Source organism: Parambassis ranga, chromosome 15, assembly GCF_900634625.1.
Source record: "Parambassis ranga chromosome 15, fParRan2.1, whole genome shotgun sequence".
NCBI classification, from domain to species: Eukaryota; Metazoa; Chordata; class Actinopteri; family Ambassidae; genus Parambassis; species Parambassis ranga.
In genome coordinates, this window is record NC_041035.1 from 15,259,606 (window position 1) to 15,277,906 (window position 18,301).

Consider the following 18,301-nt stretch of genomic DNA (forward strand, 5'->3'; position numbering starts at 1 on the left):
GTAAGAGGGCACAATCATCAAGGTGAGCAACAAGAAGGGCTAAACTGAAAAACAGACCTTCACAGGTTGTTCGATTTTCTCTTTGTCCTTCTCTGTGCTGGAGCAGTGACCACACACACTGTTGCCAGTCAAGAACAGTTGAGGTCCCGCCTGCAGACACTCTTTGTTTGCCACCCACTTGAAGCCTGGGATGGCCCAGTTTTGGCAACTGATCCTGAGGGACGGGTTAGTATGAGGATTTCTACACTCCTGGAGATAGTTAGAAGACACCACCTGTTGCTGAAAATGTAACTTCAGTGTAACATTGTAAGAGAAATAACTAATGACAGGGATGGATCAGTTGACTGATGCAAGTGCATGTCTAAACACGTCAGCTGGTTTAAAGACCAAAAACCAGCATAGATAGAGATAGAAGCTGCATCTGTCTCTTTCTATGCCAGCTGCCACTTTTTTTTCTTCCAATGAATAAAATGAATGGGAGGCAAAGAAAGAGAGTGAAGGATGCTTAAAATCATTAGTCTCACTGAATCAGCTCACAATTAAAAATAGCAGAAAGCCACTCCTAGCAGCTTTACATTTATTAACAGTAAGAGGTCAGGAGCACTAACAGCCGCACTGTTGTTACATTTCAAAAGCTGTTTTGTATTTGAAATGAATGTATTTCAATACAAAGATAGTACGGATAACCTCAAATGGATGATCAATTGTAAGGATACATAAACATTAGCAACAAACCTATGCGATCCTTTGCAGTTCCAGTGTGTTGTTGAGGTGCGATGGCACAAACAGTATATATACATTATAGTGAAAGCATGCCAGCGTCAGTACAACAAGCAGCACGTGCAGGGTAGACAAGTGACATGCCGGCAGAGCATCACAGAGACATCATGCACTGCAGGACAGACAAGAACAAGCAATGAAAGGGTCAGGAAGTGAAATCTTATTTACTAGTTTTAAAATTGCATTTTTATAAGTTAAGACCCCCAAAAGAATTTTTATGTTGAGAATTAATGTAGAAAGTAATTGATACTGACACTAAACTCAACACGCTGACTTTAAAAATTAAAGGAATAACAAAGATGTTTAGTGTTGCACTCATTTTATTGATCAGTGGTTAAAAAGTCATTCAGATCTCCATGGCCCAGTGCCTGTCTGAGATCAGTTTTGTGCAGTTTGATCAGAAAATAATTAACATAGAAACCACCACTTGAACCAAATTCCCTGGTCCACTTATTTTGCAATCAGTTTAAAAAACAAAACAAAATAAAAACCATTTTATCATGTACCATATATAAAAGAATATGATTTGAGCAACGCAGAGAAGTGCATTAAAGTGAAACTTAAACAACTGCATCTTGTAAAAGGATGCCATCCTCTTTCTCACCTTAATTACTATATACAGTACTCTTTGTTATAGGGAAAGAAAAATACAGCTGTTTTTTGGCATCTATTTGAAAAACAATGCAAAGCAGTGAAAGAACAGCATGTATAAATAAGACAGCATCTTTAATTCTGCGTAATTACACTGCAGATGAGTAATTAAAGTTTGATGTGCAGTATGTAAATCCAAACTGAATTATTTAATCTATTTATTATTCTAATGCTTTGAACAGTAAGAGGATCCAAGGCCATCCATCCAGTGACAATTATCTCAACTGAATAAGACAACAGTGACTGCTGCAGTTTTGTTCATTGCTTTGATTTGCAAAATGTACCAAGTTTGAAAGAGAAAAAAAAAGTTTAAAAATCTGGATTAAAAAATTTGCTATACATTTATATTTACATCTGAGCTGCCAAAAAGTATAAAAGTATCAATATTCACAAGAGAATATACAATAATTCTTAATAATCAGTAGGTCCAACAACTCCTGCTTTTGTTTGCCCAAAATGTAAATGTATTCACCCAGTGTTTAAAAAAGATAGAGAACAAATAATACATTTAAGAAGGTTTGACTTACATAGTGCAACTACCTATGTATTTTTTTAAAAAGAGCAATTTAAAAAAAAAAGTAATAAATCTTTAAAATACATTTTAAAAGGAGCATCTCTGTGCAGATTATTGCCTCGGACATTATTAAAAAGAGGAAGGCACCACGGCCCTGGTAGACTGAGCATGTTGTACACAGGACTGGAGATGGAGTAAGGTTACAGGCGTCCCAGGGTTTAATCGGAGGAGCGGGGAGGCCACATTGGGGTTTTTGGGTAAAAGAAAAAGAAACAAGGGGGCTGCAGGGATTGTGCAGGACAACATAGCGAGACACAGGAGGTATAAAACATTTCTGAGGTAAAGGTCACACAGACGTGGTCACTCTGTCTGCAGCGTTATTGACCTCGTTTTTGTTGGAGTCCAGGCCTTTGGCGGCGTTCAGGTCGTTGCGGATGTTCTCGGCCGCTTTCTTCATTGTTTTTAGCTCACCTGGGTGAGGCGTGGCCCGCCGGAGTAGTGTTCCCTGTGGGAAGAAAGTATATTTAAATTAGTGGGACATTTGCTTTTACCTGGGTTTCAGTCTCGAATAAATCACATCTTTAAGGTTTATGGTGCATAGAAATAAAGTATGTCAGGTTCTTAGATCAACAGATACATCACCGTACGTCACATTGCGTCCTCAGGCATGCTGGGCTTACCTTGTCATCATCCTCCTCATCATCATCGTCTAGGAAGTGAATGGCACTGATCCTGTTCATGGCTTTGGTGTCCCATGTGTCATCTGCCATGTCATTTACTAGACTCTCCAGGGCACCACAGCGGGCTAGGTTATCTGAGCCTGGGGTTGTTTTATTTTTTTAAAAGAGAGGACACATTTGACACATTCTGTATCAATGGGATTCATGCATGCACACTTAGATCAAGTTACAAATGCGAGCTTCAGTAAATATTTCAGCAGATTAAAATCAATATGGTTGTTATGATTGCTGCTTTGCAATCTGCCAACTCAAGAAATGAAAGCTGTCACATAACCCAGTGCTAATAAGAGAGGGCCTGAAACTGCCAGATCACAATTTCAAATCCCAGCTTAGTCACAGGCTTACAGCAACACAATCTTCCCTGCCCCCAACCTCAGTCGCCTGACCTCCACCAGTTTTATATCTGCACTTCTCACACGAGAAGACAGACCACACGTCACAATGCAAACAAATAAATGTGACAAAGTTTTTGTTGAGGAAGTAACAAGCATCTTTTTCAAATTCAAAATATAATGACAACCCAAGTGACAAGGTCGAGATTCACGTTCAATCCATGTGTAGATCCTGTGTGCGACAGCACAGAGGGAAACGAATACAATGAACTGTTGTATGAGGCAGAGATAAAGCCAGTCCTCAGCTGCATCTTTATACACAGTGAGTGAGCTTTTAATGACAGCAGGCCAGGCACTGCTAAGCCTCTTTCGCTGTCCAATCCAATGCATTTCTGAAAAACATAACCAAGGAGGGCCTCAAGGGATGGGAGAGGGCCTGATCTGTTATAGGCGCTGTGATCCCTTACAGGACCTTATAATCGACAGAGACTGCAGGGAAGGATCAGAGGCTGTAGAACACACTGTGCTTCCCCAAGCAGATCATGTGATAATGTCATCAAAACCGCAGGGCACTAAATACTCAAGGCCGACGCAAGAACTGATGAGGAGTATTACTCAAATGTCACAGTGTTGGCACCAAGTCATTTCACTCTGGAAGAAGCCTGTCACTTTATGAGCATGGAGACATTCATCTGCTTGCATGTGTATATATATACATATGAGTAAAAAAACATGCTGTAATGTCTGCTCCTGATGAGCAGATGATTCATGGCTAGTCAAAGTTTCCACTTTAGCTCCTGCTTGATGAAAAACATTACCTTTGTTGTCTGATTCACATGGCTGTTGAGGCAGCAACACGCAGGTGAGCACTTTCTCGCCTGACTCGGGATCTTCGTCCGTCTGAAAGGTGAGAAGCGGCTGCGACTGATTTTCTGACAACCATAAGGCCTTCAATCGTAGAGTGGTCAGTGACATCGGCAAGTGGGTGAGCCTGAACACAAACAGGAAACAAATCACTGCAGCAGCCCTTCACATGCATGCTGGTTCTTATTTCAGGCATACACACAGCACTTGTGTAAATTCTGGATAGGTAAATGTGTGACATTCGGTAGCAGCTGTTATGTCTATACTGAAGGTGGAGAAACATTCTCTAGACAGAGGTGAACATTTTTGCATGTGACTCACTGCTGCTGTATCATTTGGAGACAAAGCTCGGGGCCAAACAGGTACAGGCAGTCAAACAAAGCCAAAACAACTACAGGCTGACATGTCACAATATTAGTGAGGGAAAAGAAAGTGGAAACTTTTAAACTATGGTTCAGAATTTCATCACCTCACCTCAGCCTCTGCACTGAATAAATGTCATTTTCCTAGTGTCATGTGTAAAGGCAGAGAGGTATAAGAGAAGAAAACTGTGCTGTTGAACATACCGGTTTCCAGAGACATCAAGCACGTGCAGCTCTGTGGCTTGTGACAGCTCAGATGGTATCCTTGTCAGCCTGTTCTCTCGTACACAGAAGACATTCAGACCTCTACAGCCCCCAATCTATGCAACAGGAGAGACAACATGATGATGCTGCATGCCAGTCACAACACAGGTGCCCATGAAGCATAAAGACATGCTCCATCAAAGGCAAAATACACATTCAATTAAACTGTCTCTTCATACAATAGAAAATGCACGTCTATAGAGCAGTTTTATAACAATGCAATGACAACAAAAATCTGCTGTCAGCATGTGGGCACTTTGTCCCAGGATTGGAGATCTTGTCGGCAAAGCAATTACATGTCAATGGGATGTGGCACAGGGACCTAAAATTAGGAACAATTAGGCCTAGCAGCCAGACAAAACAAAGATTTGATGGGCCAGCTGAACCTCAGTTGTAATCTATTAATCTGCTCACACAGAGACGCTAATAGGAAGTGTTCATCATGCTAAAAGGCGCAGGTTAAGCTCATCAGTTGTAAATACGACAGGAGATTAATGTATTCACATGAGAAACATTAGGAAGTAAACCACACACGGAGAATACTGAAAGAGTCTGTTCCCATGTACCCAAAGATCCAGCCAGCCAGAGAAAAACGAGCATCTAATCAGCAATCTTTAGAATCAGAAAAGCTGGGCCAGTGGTCAAGTAGCTCAGCAAAGCCCAAATCAATACCTAACCATGGTAACACTGTGATTTTTAGAGATGTCATGCGATGCTGGTTTGAAAAAGCAGTGATAGCATCGATTCATTATGTAGGTCAAGTGCACTGAACTGTTATTCTTCTCCCAACACTGCAGCCATTGCATCATCAAGACACAGAGGTCTTTCAGCTGGAGCTTTAAACCAGGCGTGCCTTCACTTAAACAGTCAAGAGACCAGAGGAGAACGTCATATAGAGACACAATGGACACACTTAAGACAGAGCTGACACTGAACTAACCAGAAGACCGAGAAGTAAAAATGAATTACGACAGCCGCACAACAATCGAGGGCTTTGTTGGTACGAAGATTTACCAGCTGCATTCAAGCATTATATTCCAATAACAGCAGTCTAACTTAAAAGCATAACAGCGTCAGTGCAGAAAAAATAATGTTTGTAATAAGACACTCTAAAATGTGCCACCTATTGGCAAAGAGAGCAGACAGCAGCACGTAGGATCTGCAGTTAATGTTTGTGGGTATGTGACAGGCTTACCTCTTTAGGTAAAGATAATAGCTGGTTTCTGTCACAGTTGAAGTTGGACAATCTCTTTAACTTTCCAATACTCCGAGGCAAACCCTGCAACAATAAACCAAATGATTAGAAAGATCCGTGACATATGTTTGAGAAGCAAATGAATAAAAACAATATAGTCAATACAATCTTCCCCCTTTCTGCTGTATGGTGCAATGCCCTCATGCACTGTGCAGCTCACACAGAGGAGTCATTTATCACCACAGAAAACAAAACAAATACAAGTCAGAGTGGGCATGTTATGTCTTTGTCTCTGTGTATGTGTCACCACTGTCTCAATCTATCTTGACCAATTTAACCTGCCTTCCTCTGAACCTTGTGTGATAAAAGTACAATTTAAATTTCAAGAAAGAGTTAAACACATAGATAATACTGAAATAGCACATAGCATAGGTTATAATGCAGGTTAATGAGATACACGTAGTACTGAGTTAAAAAAAACAAACAAACCTGTAGCTGGTTCTCTGTGAGCACAAGTTCAGTAAGACTTTCACAGTTGCCAATGCTTTCCGGAAGATGCATTAGCCTATTCTGATCAGCTTTCAATATAGAAAGTTTCTGTAGCTTTCCTACAGAGAAACAAGAATACATTAAACACAAAATGTTATAGGCACTGAAGCGGTAACAGCAAGGCAGTTCGAAATTTATGCTGTTATCTTACAGCAGGAAATTTCCCTGCCTGTCAAATAAAATGAAAATATCAAAAATATATCAGCAAGCTACATTCAAAATATGTCACTGATTGCATCGTGCAACATAACCATGCTGCAAAGAGTGAGAAGGATTTACATGCATACCAATGCTTTCTGGTAGAGCATCTATGATGTTCTGAGAGACCAGCAGGTCAGTGAGTGACACCAAGCCTCCTATCTCCTCTGGAAGGTGCTCCAGTTTGTTTTCTGATACATCCAGACACAACAGGCTTTTCATACTGCCCATCTCCTAAACAGAAGGGCAAGACTTATGGTGAGCAAACAGGTATGATACTACAACATGCCAGCACCACTTAGAAAATCGAAGTCTGTATTTATATTATTATTAATGGTATTTAAATATTAGATTTACGTTCCAATACAGTCATAAATAAACTGATGATGAGCTTACTGCAGGTATCTCAGCCAAGTGGTTTCCATCCAGCCACAAGTCCTTTAAACTGACAAGACAGCCTATTGACTCTGGCTACGTGGGAGGAAGAAATGTAGGAATTTAAGAGTAAGAGCCAGGAAAACAGAAACAAAGGAGACAACAAAGCAGACAACTATCAGTGACTTCAGATACTGTGCTTCAGATAACTCACAAGACCAGAATACCTTTCAGAGCAGTACACATATTCAATTTGCCTTCTATACGTGTTAACTTTCACAGTTACATTACTTATTAAAGGTGTGTAATAATAACACCCATCAATCTAAATAAAGCAACAAATTGTAAACCATTTCTGGAGAGCCTGACTTTGCTTGGTCAGTGAATCATTCACTGTTGCAGTTAAACCCCTCACAAAAGATTACAACTTAAAACCAAAGCTCAAAACAGATGGTCATCCTCCCAGCTGTGTGATAAGAGGAGAAAGCTGTTCTCGAGGGATGCTAATCTACTTGGACAAATCAAGACTGAGCAAGGAAATAAGAAAAGATTTTTCCTGCTAATTTCTTGAAAATATATGGCCTGTCCTCCTTAAAACAAAACACTCACCAAACTGTATAGTTCATTATTGCCTAAGTCAAGTTCTTCAAGTCTATGAAGCCGAGATAGTGACCTGTGGATGATAGGTGCATGGTAAGATACAACAAAAAACATGCTTAGGCACACAATGGAAATATATACACAGAGAACATAACACAGCACTTCTAGCTGCATACTTACTCTGGTAGGAATGTCAGCACATTTTCTCTGAGTTCTAGTGATACCAAATTGGAGAGGCTGCAATGACAAAAAAAGTGTGTCCATAAAAATGGCTGCAGAGGATCTCCTCGGAATCAGATATCTGAGAACAGGAAGTACTTTGGAGGTGTGTCAGTCTTATCATGGCTGTAAAACTGCATGACCATAAACAACCACGGCTGTGTACTTCCAATGAAGAGCTAATGATCTAAATGGCCAGGCCTGACCAAAGTACACACTGATCTTCTTGAAGTAATGCTTTTCTCTGCCTCTGTACTGTTCTGTATTAACACATGTTTTATGACAACAGCTGAACAGTACAGTACAAAGTCCTACAAGGGGCTCGCAAGCCAGACCAAAGTTTAGGCCAAGTGAGGTATTACAGGGAGGAAACATATTTTAATATGTCCTTTAAGTGAGACATTGACAACTGATTTGAACGATCCATACTAGACATGGTAATAAATGAAAGATTATCTACGGTACTACAGTTTCCATTTACAGCGTGAGTAAGTGAATGTGACTCTGAGCCAAGGAGATTAACAGAATCTACCAGGTATGTCTGAGCTCCTTCTGAATTTGCTCTGCTTATATGCAACTTTCCTTCAACCTCCAAGCTGTGAAAACAAAAAATACAGCTCTTACACTTCTTTACTGACACTCTTGCCTTCTGGGAGTGTTTTTCTTTTACCACGACGATCACTGAGACCAGATTAAAAGAAAATCTTCCTTATTCCAGCAAATCTGGCTTTAGTGAACAGCTAAATGATGAAAACAACCACCTAACTGCTCCAAGAGTCTCAAGTTTCCATGCACGTCATTTCTAGCCATCCATTCCATCTCCGAAGGATAAATGATGTCATTTAACCCCTTGGATATTCATCTTATCTACTTCTAAAAAATCCACAGCGTGCTGCTCCGCCTGGGTTATGGTTTTCATTACCTTCTTCTCTCGTCAGTGAGCAGGCCTTATGCAAGATAAATATGGGACATATGTGGGGAACATGCCGTACCATGGGGCGAAAGGAAAGGAGGGAGTGGATGTAACCTTAAGACACCATGTGCTCAATCAAACTCATTGTATAGATAGGATTCATATCAGTGCTGTTTTAAAAGTTGCACCATTTCTTTGGAAATAGCCACTGAACCTTTTTAGGAAGGAAATCCATTCTGTGTTGTTTAAACTCCGCATCAGAAATATTATTAATATTAAAATTTCCAGCAGTTGCAGCCCGAACTTTTTAAAGTTATTTTCTTCCACCATCCGTCCCCATCCACTTTTGTTTTGTTTTCCTGCTAAGCTCCCGGGAAAGCCTGTCAAATATCTGAATAAATTCTTTGCCCGTCTAGAATAATTGCATCCGTTTAAACCCATTCCTGTAAGAGTTTAAATTCAGTTTATCCCAAACCTCCACTAAAAACATCCCCTGTGGCACTTCTGACCTGAAAACACATAGCTCTGATATTAAATTTAATTATGAACTGATCTCAACAATGAAACAGGCCTCATAGTATTAGAATGCTGGCAGACATGCCTTCACTACTTCGGATTATATGCCCTCATAGGTCATCTAGGTTCATGAACAAACACAGTGTAGGCAAGTAAAGGACAAAGAATCACTTGGTAGGTATGTTTTCAGATGCAGTGATACAGGGTGATTTTAGATTAAATTAAGGGAAATTTTTATGCAGTAGGAGGTTTAGTAATAATAATAAGCATCACAGAAATGGTTAAAAGGCATGCGTGTTAATTAGCTGTGTGGGAGGACTCATGATGTTCACTGGCTAAAAAAAACCTGCATCCATTACCTGACTAATTTGTCAGTACACAAAGAGTCATTCACACAGAGAAGTGCCACTTTAAGGGAATGTTGTTGCGGCTCATGAGCAGTGCTTCGGTTAAGCAGAGTCACAGATAGAAACCCGGATCACAGAGGGTCAAATTAAACCAACTGAACACTGTGCTTCATCTCATAAATCTCTAGCAAGACCACAAAGATCTAAGCAAACTGTAAGATGAGAGAATCCAGAGAGACAGGACAGATAATCAGAGATAAGTTCACAAGTGCAGCTCATGCATCAGCACATCTAAACACTATTAATATGCCTTAACACCTTTTTTGTTTTCCATTTAATTAATCTTTATACTTGCTTCTGCAAAAAACTAAACAAATCATGAAATGTTTTGCTGACAAAGACAGGATATGCTTACTTACTTTCCAATATTATCTGGAAGAACTTGCAATGAAATATCATTGATGGAAAGGCATGTTAGATTCCGCAACTCGGGAAAGCTTTCAGGTAACCTGGGAAAATAAAAGAGAGGCCACATTGAGAGAAAAGCACAGCATCATTGTTTACTTCAGTGGTGCAAATGCATAAAGGCGTTTTAAAGCTTAAGAAAAATATGGACTTTGAACAGGTTTTAGTATTGCTATAAAGTTTTGATTCTACCTTCGCTTGTTTACATCTTTGCCCTTTCCAACTGAAATGTATGTGCACATGTAAAAATAAATGCATCACACAGGCCAAAATGTATCTCCTCCAAAATGCATCTAAAACACAAACAGTCCATGATTTCAGCAGCGTGGACACATAACGTCCTCTTAAGTATACAGGCTGTGGCACTGTGACTGCACAGACCGACAGAGGTAAAAATATTACAATGCTTCCTGCAGCTTTTATTGTATCATCAGTTCTTCTCACTGTCCACAAGTTTATTTACCCAGTATTTCATCACACTATTCACAATCATGAAGCTTGATTTACACTAATTCAGAGACATATACACGTATTGTATAACTATGAATGTTGCTAATAAAAAACTCAATTTACACTACTAGACTCTTGCTATGCTACTAAAGTTGTTTCTAAACAAACAAGACAAAACAGTAACTGTAGTTTCATCAACGCTGTTGAAAACCAAAGAAGTGAATGTATGTGGCATTTACAAGGCTGAAAAATAAGCCTTTATGCCCCCATGTATGTCTGACAGATGTTTTAAAAATAACATTGCTTTCCTTCAAACCACAGTACCTAGAATACCTTTACTGTTAAACTGTTCAAATGGGGCTGAAGTTAAAGAGGAAAATTGGGTTACTACTGTGGAAAAAGAGTGTTCTGTGTGTGCACTTTAAAAGTATTGAACACTGACAATGCCTCTGTAATTCAAGTCATTGTCTCCAAAGCGCTGTACTGCAAAGCAGTGTCGCTCTGCCCCTGCTGAGGTGTAAATTGGACTTCATCTCACCAGCACAATGGAAAGAATACTATCTGCAACCTGTCAAGTGTATAAATATCCAGGAACAGAAAAACACACAGAACAGATCATGAAAATATAAACTCCTCTTCTGAATTATATAAAAAGATAGATAAATACAATACTTTGTTAATGGATTTCCACTGAAATCTGCCACTTGGAGGGCTTTGCAGTACGAGATGCTGTCTGGAATTTCCATAATATCTAAACAAGAGAAAAGACATGTTATGTTGCCACTTAAAAAAATGAGGATACTGTGCAACAAGTAATAAACAACAACATGCATCAGCTTCTTCAAAGTGACTCTTACCATTTCGAGACACATCCAGCTCTACCAGCTGCATGAAGTTAGCTATTTCTGGTGGAATTCTCTGGATCTCATTGTCGCTCAGGCCAAGTTTTCTTAGTTTCACCAGCTGGAAAAATGGCTGAAAAATGAAGAAATATAAAATAAATATGCAGAAACATTCAGTGTTGCTGTGTTTTAAATACTGCATGGCATACATCTAGTTTTTGTATTAAGATTAAAAAAAAGATAGATATGATGTCAACATGACGTGTTTGAAAGCAGGTAAAATAACAACAGTTTTGATGTTTAAAGAAATCCAAAACAACAACGAACTTTGTTCTGACATAAAGAAATCAAAGTTTTTCCACTTTACTTCTACCCCAAAAAACTAATAGTGTAACTGCTTTGAAAGAGGCAGTTTTTGAAACGTTTCTCTGTATAATACTGGATGATTCTCAATAAAAACCTAACTTACTACTTAAATTTATATATATATTGAAGCAGCAGACATAATCTGCAGACCTTTCTGATCTTCTGTGCTGTTCTCTGTGGCTGGGTGCAAGGTTGGGAAAGAAAGAAAAGATCCAGATGGCACATTTACTTAAAAGGCAAAAGCAAATCATCACAAGCTCATACTTGACGCCTATAACAAGAGTGGGCAGAGTGTGGTGTCAAAGGAGGTAGAGAACAATATGGTTCAGCTTCTTGTTTTGGCATGAATAGAGAAAAATAACACTCATATTCCCCTCTGGGCTTTACATTTTCTGAGCCATGCTCATTATCAGAAGGCGCTCCAGCCAGCCAGGAGGGTTCATCTGTGAATGCTAAAACCAAACACTTCTTTTTAATCACTAAGCAGAACACTACATGTGTACTGGACTTTGCTTTGAGTGCATATATTGCCTTTATTTTGCCGAATGCTGTTGCAATTGTTGCTATTGTATTTATTAGGTGTTCTACAGCTTCACATCACTCATTCAAAGGTGAAATGTTGCAGAATTTAATATAATTTGAATGAGGATGTTCCCCTTTTGGTTGTTCCCCTTAGTTTCCCTTTTATCTCGCTAGTGCAGTTCATTACATTGTAAAATTAGCCTCGCCCTTTCAGTACATTACCAGCCTTAATGATTTATGATTAATACTTAATGATTGGACCAAGTCCTTAATATTTAACACTATTACCCTCTAACTACAGAACCTGCAGTGTTCTGTTTCTGCTTGTTTAATGCAAGTAGTAAAAATAAGATATAAAAGTTATGTTAACAATAATGACAACTGCCAAACAGCAGCAGATAGGATATGAATTGTGAAATTTCCCAGCTTGGGATGAATAAAATATTTCTATTCTATTCTAAACGCCTGCTGTAAAATACTGCATTCACAATCACACTTCACCCTACTACAAAATGGACCTCATATCAAGGACGTAAGGACAATTTAAGCAACCTCTAATCCCTCATTTCTTCAAGCAAACAGGCCTGTGTTTGCCTAAGCTTTTTCATCCTAATCACTTTAATTTGACTTTCAGCTTTCACTGACATGCTGCAGCTGGGTGCAGCCTCTGCCTGCTAATCACAAGTGAACAGCTCAGGATTAGTCTCTTTTTGGCTAAACTTGATATTCCAGAAAACCCATCTGAAATGTGACAAATTTATTTTGAGGTAGATCACACAGATGTGTGTCACTCTCTAACTGGAACTACGCCACTCCTTCACAACACACTGACTGTTGCGTTGTCGAAGCACGCACACAGTCAGGTACTCAAATTCTTCAGTTCAAGAGAAAACAAAGCAGATTTATTCAAATGATTTTGTCTCTTAATAAAAGTGAGGACAACCAGACAAGCACTACAAATAACTACTTCTTCTTTATTATCAGCTTTTTGCCTGCAGAATTGGCTGGCGAGTCCTGCGCTGACATACTGACAGCAAACCAGTTCTTCCTGTTGGATTCCCTCCGCCCCAAACAATCACCCATGACAAGCTAAAACCAAAACAGGCTGAGCCAAGAATACATTAACCGAGTCAATGTTTGAATCTTGAGTTTCACCCTCAGCACTGTCTGTGGGAGAATAAGCAGCAGCCTAGGTACTTTAGAGGAAGCAATTACAAGAATACATGTATGCAATACACTTAACCTTTAACTGGGTTTGGCGTTTGTGTTTGTCATAAATAAAAATGTAAGTACAAAAACTCAAATGTTTCCGCCTTCTTATTCAATTTACACATGACGGTTCTATATGTTTGTTTATATCACAGCATAGACTTTTTGCTGTTTTAGCAGAACAACTGCACTACCTTTGTGACAGTTCTTCTTATAGATTTAAGAGTAAGCAAGTCAGTTCGACCACCAGTTTCCTGTTGGGGGATCCGTATCTTTACCACTTCACATAGGTCATAAACTCTGCAGCTTCCTGTCTCAGACCGGATGTTGTTTTTTTTCTTTCCATTAACCCCATCATACTGTGTCTGACAACATACCTCACAGCAGATAACCAAAGTCATACTGAATGCTGGACTAGAGCTGAAACAAATATGTGTTTTGATTGTCATCATTTTCTCATTCAATCAACAAAAAACCTGATAATTCATTTTGACCATCCATCTTTCCAAGAACACCATCAGATATTCACATTTGAGTAACTTGAATAAATGCACATATTTTTGAACGATTCAGCAATTTATTGATTTTCTAAAAAATACAAAATTCTGCCAATTATTTCAACTGCAACTTACCAAGTGTTATGTTTTTTGTTGATTAACAACATATTCAGTTACCAGTTTGTCATGGCCCTCTTCAGACATGCGATACATTAAATCGCTGTCTTCATCAGTCTATTAAAAAGATGTCATTCTATAATTCAGACACTTTTGCATTAATCTTCATCACACCTACAATAGTGAGTGTGCCCACGATATTTGCCCTCCCACATCTCCTGCCAGGATAGGAGCACAGCTCGTATGTGCGTCTCACAGTCCCATGCCTCTTTGCAAACCTCTGCTCATGCATGCAGACATCCTCTTTCATTAAAGTTTGTGCCGACCAACACTGTGCACAGATCCTTGGGAGTCTGCTCCCGATCCTTTGTGCGCACATCCATTGATGTGACTGCATGCAGTTTAAACATGTGCCATGTGAAATTGATGCATCACTGTTACAAGGGCTAGTGGAAGCTAGTGAAAAAGACACACTCAGATTTAAAAAGAGAGCATTTGACAATTACTGCTTGAGAAAATAATATTAAAATGGTTGCTAATTAATGCTGTGGCTGTAAATTAGCTCAATACTTGGCCCACTATCTCTAAATAATCCAAGAGTACTGAGACAACATTCAAAGTTCTTCGACAGCCACCCATTCTCGATGCAGGAGGAGACAGTAGAAACTGCATTCACTGTTAAACTGGATGAACTGGCAGGAGGATTTTAACAGCTTGTTGATCTTGCATTCCTCCACTTCCTTTCCAATAAGCCTGATTCTGTTTGCTAAGCTAACAACTGCTATTTACAAACCAGACTGATGGTACTGTAAAGGCCTGCTGCTTTGAATAAACACACCATCCATTCAGTGTTTCCCCTTCTTGGGGACAATCAATAAAAACAATTACAATACTAGAATTGTGAGAGAATATAAATACAGTGGTAGTTATATAACTTAATATACAGTAAATCTGGCTGCCAATAAGTCACTTTTCACAGTAATGTGTCAAAGTTCAGCTTGCCTCATTTTGTTATGGTTAACACACCTTTCTTGATTCATCGCGCTATTAACTGCTTTGTACATGTTATCTGCCTGCTGGTGAAAGTGATTGGCTTGTTACTGTGTCAAGGCTTTCTTACATCACTGTCAATAAAATAATAAATCTAGTGGTCTGTTGGCCACCTCTGAGACAAATGTGAGGAGGTTAGCCATTTATCCAGTAGGATGTGCGCTCACTCAACAAGCATTGATGACATTAGTTACATTCCAAAAAGCACAATAAACTGTGTCTCTCATCGGCATGCAAATAATCCACCCCTCTAGAGATGCTTAGAATATTTGTGAGTTGTCTTGTCGTTTTGTGTGTGGGCTGTCACAACAACCGCACACCTGTTAATCATATCCCTGCAGATCCTTAATGCCAGGATCCCATCTGTGTTTTATGGGTTTTATTTGTGTGTTCTCTACATTACAATTCAGGTCATTGATTCATTATGACTTCATTAGAAAAAACTAGCACATACAACTGCTCGAGTGAGGCGACAATAAAACACATAATGCTGTCTTTGTTTTCAGTCAGAATACCTGTCCTCAATTGACAAAGTGAGCGATGTGTCGCAGCCATGGGAGGTTGCTCACATTATCTCTGGTTCATCACATTTCTGTGCTCAAAAATATTCTTCTGCTAAAGCTTTAAACTGATATGTAAAACATATATAATCAGACTGATTCAAATGATATACATCTGATTGAAAAAATAAATCTCACAAAGACACAAAAAAGTGCTTCAATCCAATCAGCTTTGCATCTGATCCATTATGACTTCAGATATATGAGGTCAGGACGGTTTTCTCAAGCAGACTAAGCCTTACGCCATATTTCTTCCACACGTCAGGAACTCCTGTAAACCCAATAAATTACTGCCTGCTTTAAGAGGTTACAGGGAGAATAACAAGCACAATTTCTTAGACCTAAAATACAGTCCTTAGAACTGAAGTACATCTTCAGCAATGAAACCAGTTTGGCTGGAAAATACAATCTGAAAATATGCTAAAAAGAAAAAAACATAGCCGCTATAGGCTACACTACTGTCAGAGAAACACCACAGGTCAGGCATCTTTAGTTTCAAGCGCAGACATCGAGAAATTCTAAATGAACCGTTCGCGCCCATGGGAAATAACATGCAAATCCCCTGAGTAGTATCCCACTTAATCCAGAGCGCTAGGGTCACAAGAAGCCAGGGATTGTGTATCTCTACTTCACCAAGTCTGTCATCACAGTGAGCAGCCTGCAGTCCTCCTACGTGGATATGATCAAACAAAATTGACACTTTTCAATATTTGAATGACTCAAAACATGTGTAAAAGCTGCATTTTAGGGACCGTCTCATGTATGTTTTACTTCACTCAGTTTGAGTCATGGTGTGGAGTACTGTAAAGTACAAAATGATCGGGCTGTAATCAAAAATCATACACGCAATCAGATAATTATCATGTCACACGCCTGACATGGACATACATAGACATAGCAACTTAGAAGTGCCGATCTGGTGTGTACAGATCAGTATCAGTAGTAGACTTGGCATCAGCCACTTATCCACAACAGATACCAGTTCTGGTTGGGTGATTTATTGTCATCAATAACTCTGATGCCCTTAAATGATTGTTGAAATAAAACACCTAAATGGATTGCCATCACAGCCTCACATGACAACATCGTTGGGTGAGAACTGAGGTCATATTTCAGTGGTTATTTAATCTGAGGAGGCATATGTAAAGGATCATGGCTGACCAATTATTAAACTGTACATTAAAAACAGAAGCTTTTCACTGTGTCTCTTCTAGATGTCACTACAAGCTACATTGATCTATCAACAGGACACATCCAATCCACCTTTTCCTGAGCCTGATTGTTTTCATCACAGCTGTCTTTAAACTCTTATATTTTAATGTAACCTGTAACCTCTGGCTAAAGAATTTCCTCTGGGATTAATAAAGATTTATCGTATCTTATCGATATGTGTGATTGCCTCGTTCCTGCTTGGTCCAATTTATTGGTCCTTCTCTTAATTTAAAGCACAATGTCTAGTATCTATCAGGATGTGGACAAACAGGTATTGAATGGTTTGTTTTGAGCATCCAAAAAGTTTACTATAAACCAGAATAACGTGGCACATTTATCACTTATCGAGGTTTCCTAACCATGCTCTAGAGGCCAAGATGACAGTAAATTAATAAGATACACCTGCAGGCAGAAATCAGGAACCCCTTATGATCACGTGTCTTCATGGATGGTGTCTCGTAAAGACCAAAATACTATCAAAAACTAGGACCCAAGTGCACATTGAAAGAGACACTGAGTTTTGCTGGAAGCATCAGGTTTTGAATCTCTTTATGAGCATAAACACAAAAGGTCATGGTTATATTTGACCTCTGCACCTGCCCAAACAGTTTGGACAGATCATCCACAATGACAGGACTCTAAAATAAGTTATGCATGTTGGGAGACACCTGGAACTCCAACAGAAAGATCCAAATCTGGACTGTGGCACACATACTTTCAGTTAACCTGCGGTGGGAGGTGTTGTTCTGGGGAAATTTCCACCTACTGTGTGCCTGCCTTTGCTGATCTTGCGTAATTATTGTCCCCGGGTCCCACCAGATTCTCACGGGACACCTGATCAGCTCTGCCAGAAACCGTTTAACCAGTGAAACGCATATCCACATGTCGTGTGAATTAAAGGCACGCTGCGGAGCTGTCTGGACCTGCCGTTCCAACAAGTGAGCGGAAGCTGTTTTCTGCTTACCTTGGGCAAGTCTCGGAGTTGGTTGGCATCCAGCAGCAGCTCCTCCAAACTCCGTCCGTAGCGGTAAATCTCATCGGGCACATACAGCAGGGAGCAGTGGCGTTTATCGATCATCTCAACATGACGGTTGCACCGCCACAGGGGTATGCAGTGAAACATCACGGGGGAGGTGGAAATAAATCTCGTACCCGTGCGACAAACAAACCAAGCGGGGAAGGAGGAGGAGGAGGTGGTGGTAGTGGAGGAGGACGGGGGTGGATGCAACAGATTGCTACAGCGGGACAGTCCTTCGCTAAATTTCACCAACAAACACAAGTGAGGCGAAACTCACAGGCGAGTAAACACCGAAACTCCCGCTGTAAATAAGTCGTTGCCGAGCTAGCCTTCGTTAGGTCGCGACGAACATGGGAATTACTCTCCGTCGTTGTCTCACTTTGTAGTTAGTTGGCACCTGTTTTTTTCCTCCACTCTCCACGTTTTCACAAGCGCTCTTTTGTGCGTAAAAACCACAGGCTACATCTCCGTGTGGAAGAAGGTGGCATTCTGGGTTTTTCGTCTCGTCCTGGAGTTAATTTCCTCTCCGTCCAGTTTCTGACCCGGAACATTCACTCCCTCATTCCAATCCTAC

The 18,301-nt window shown here is 39.8% G+C and overlaps 1 protein-coding gene across 1 annotated transcript; it reads right to left on the reverse strand.

The window, feature by feature from the left end:
• Positions 1 to 1,082: 1,082 nt before the first annotated feature.
• lrrc1 (leucine rich repeat containing 1) lies at positions 1,083 to 18,293 on the reverse strand. The gene is made up of 14 exons (XM_028423843.1): positions 17,674 to 18,293; positions 11,192 to 11,309; positions 11,007 to 11,085; positions 9,839 to 9,928; positions 7,605 to 7,661; positions 7,434 to 7,497; positions 6,846 to 6,920; positions 6,539 to 6,683; positions 6,192 to 6,310; positions 5,703 to 5,786; positions 4,448 to 4,563; positions 3,836 to 4,008; positions 2,626 to 2,765; positions 1,083 to 2,450 (listed from the first exon to the last, which is right to left on the reverse strand). Exons 1-14 carry the CDS (start codon positions 17,830 to 17,832, stop codon positions 2,292 to 2,294), a joined length of 1,578 nt encoding a protein of 525 aa, XP_028279644.1. The 5' UTR covers positions 17,833 to 18,293; the 3' UTR covers positions 1,083 to 2,291.
• Between the last annotated feature and the right edge of the window lie 8 nt (positions 18,294 to 18,301).

Bases quoted from the DNA above. Each gene is read 5' to 3' on its own strand.
- lrrc1 (XM_028423843.1), bottom strand. From the start codon at position 17,832: ATGTTTCACTGCATACCCCTGTGGCGGTGCAACCGTCATGTTGAGATG. The intron at 7,662-9,838 runs GTAAGTAAGCAT...TTGTCATTGCAG, and splicing joins CTTCCAGATAATATTGGAAA to CCTCTCCAATTTGGTATCAC. The intron at 6,921-7,433 runs GTGAGTGTTTTG...CCTCCCACGTAG, and splicing joins ATAATGAACTATACAGTTTG to CCAGAGTCAATAGGCTGTCT.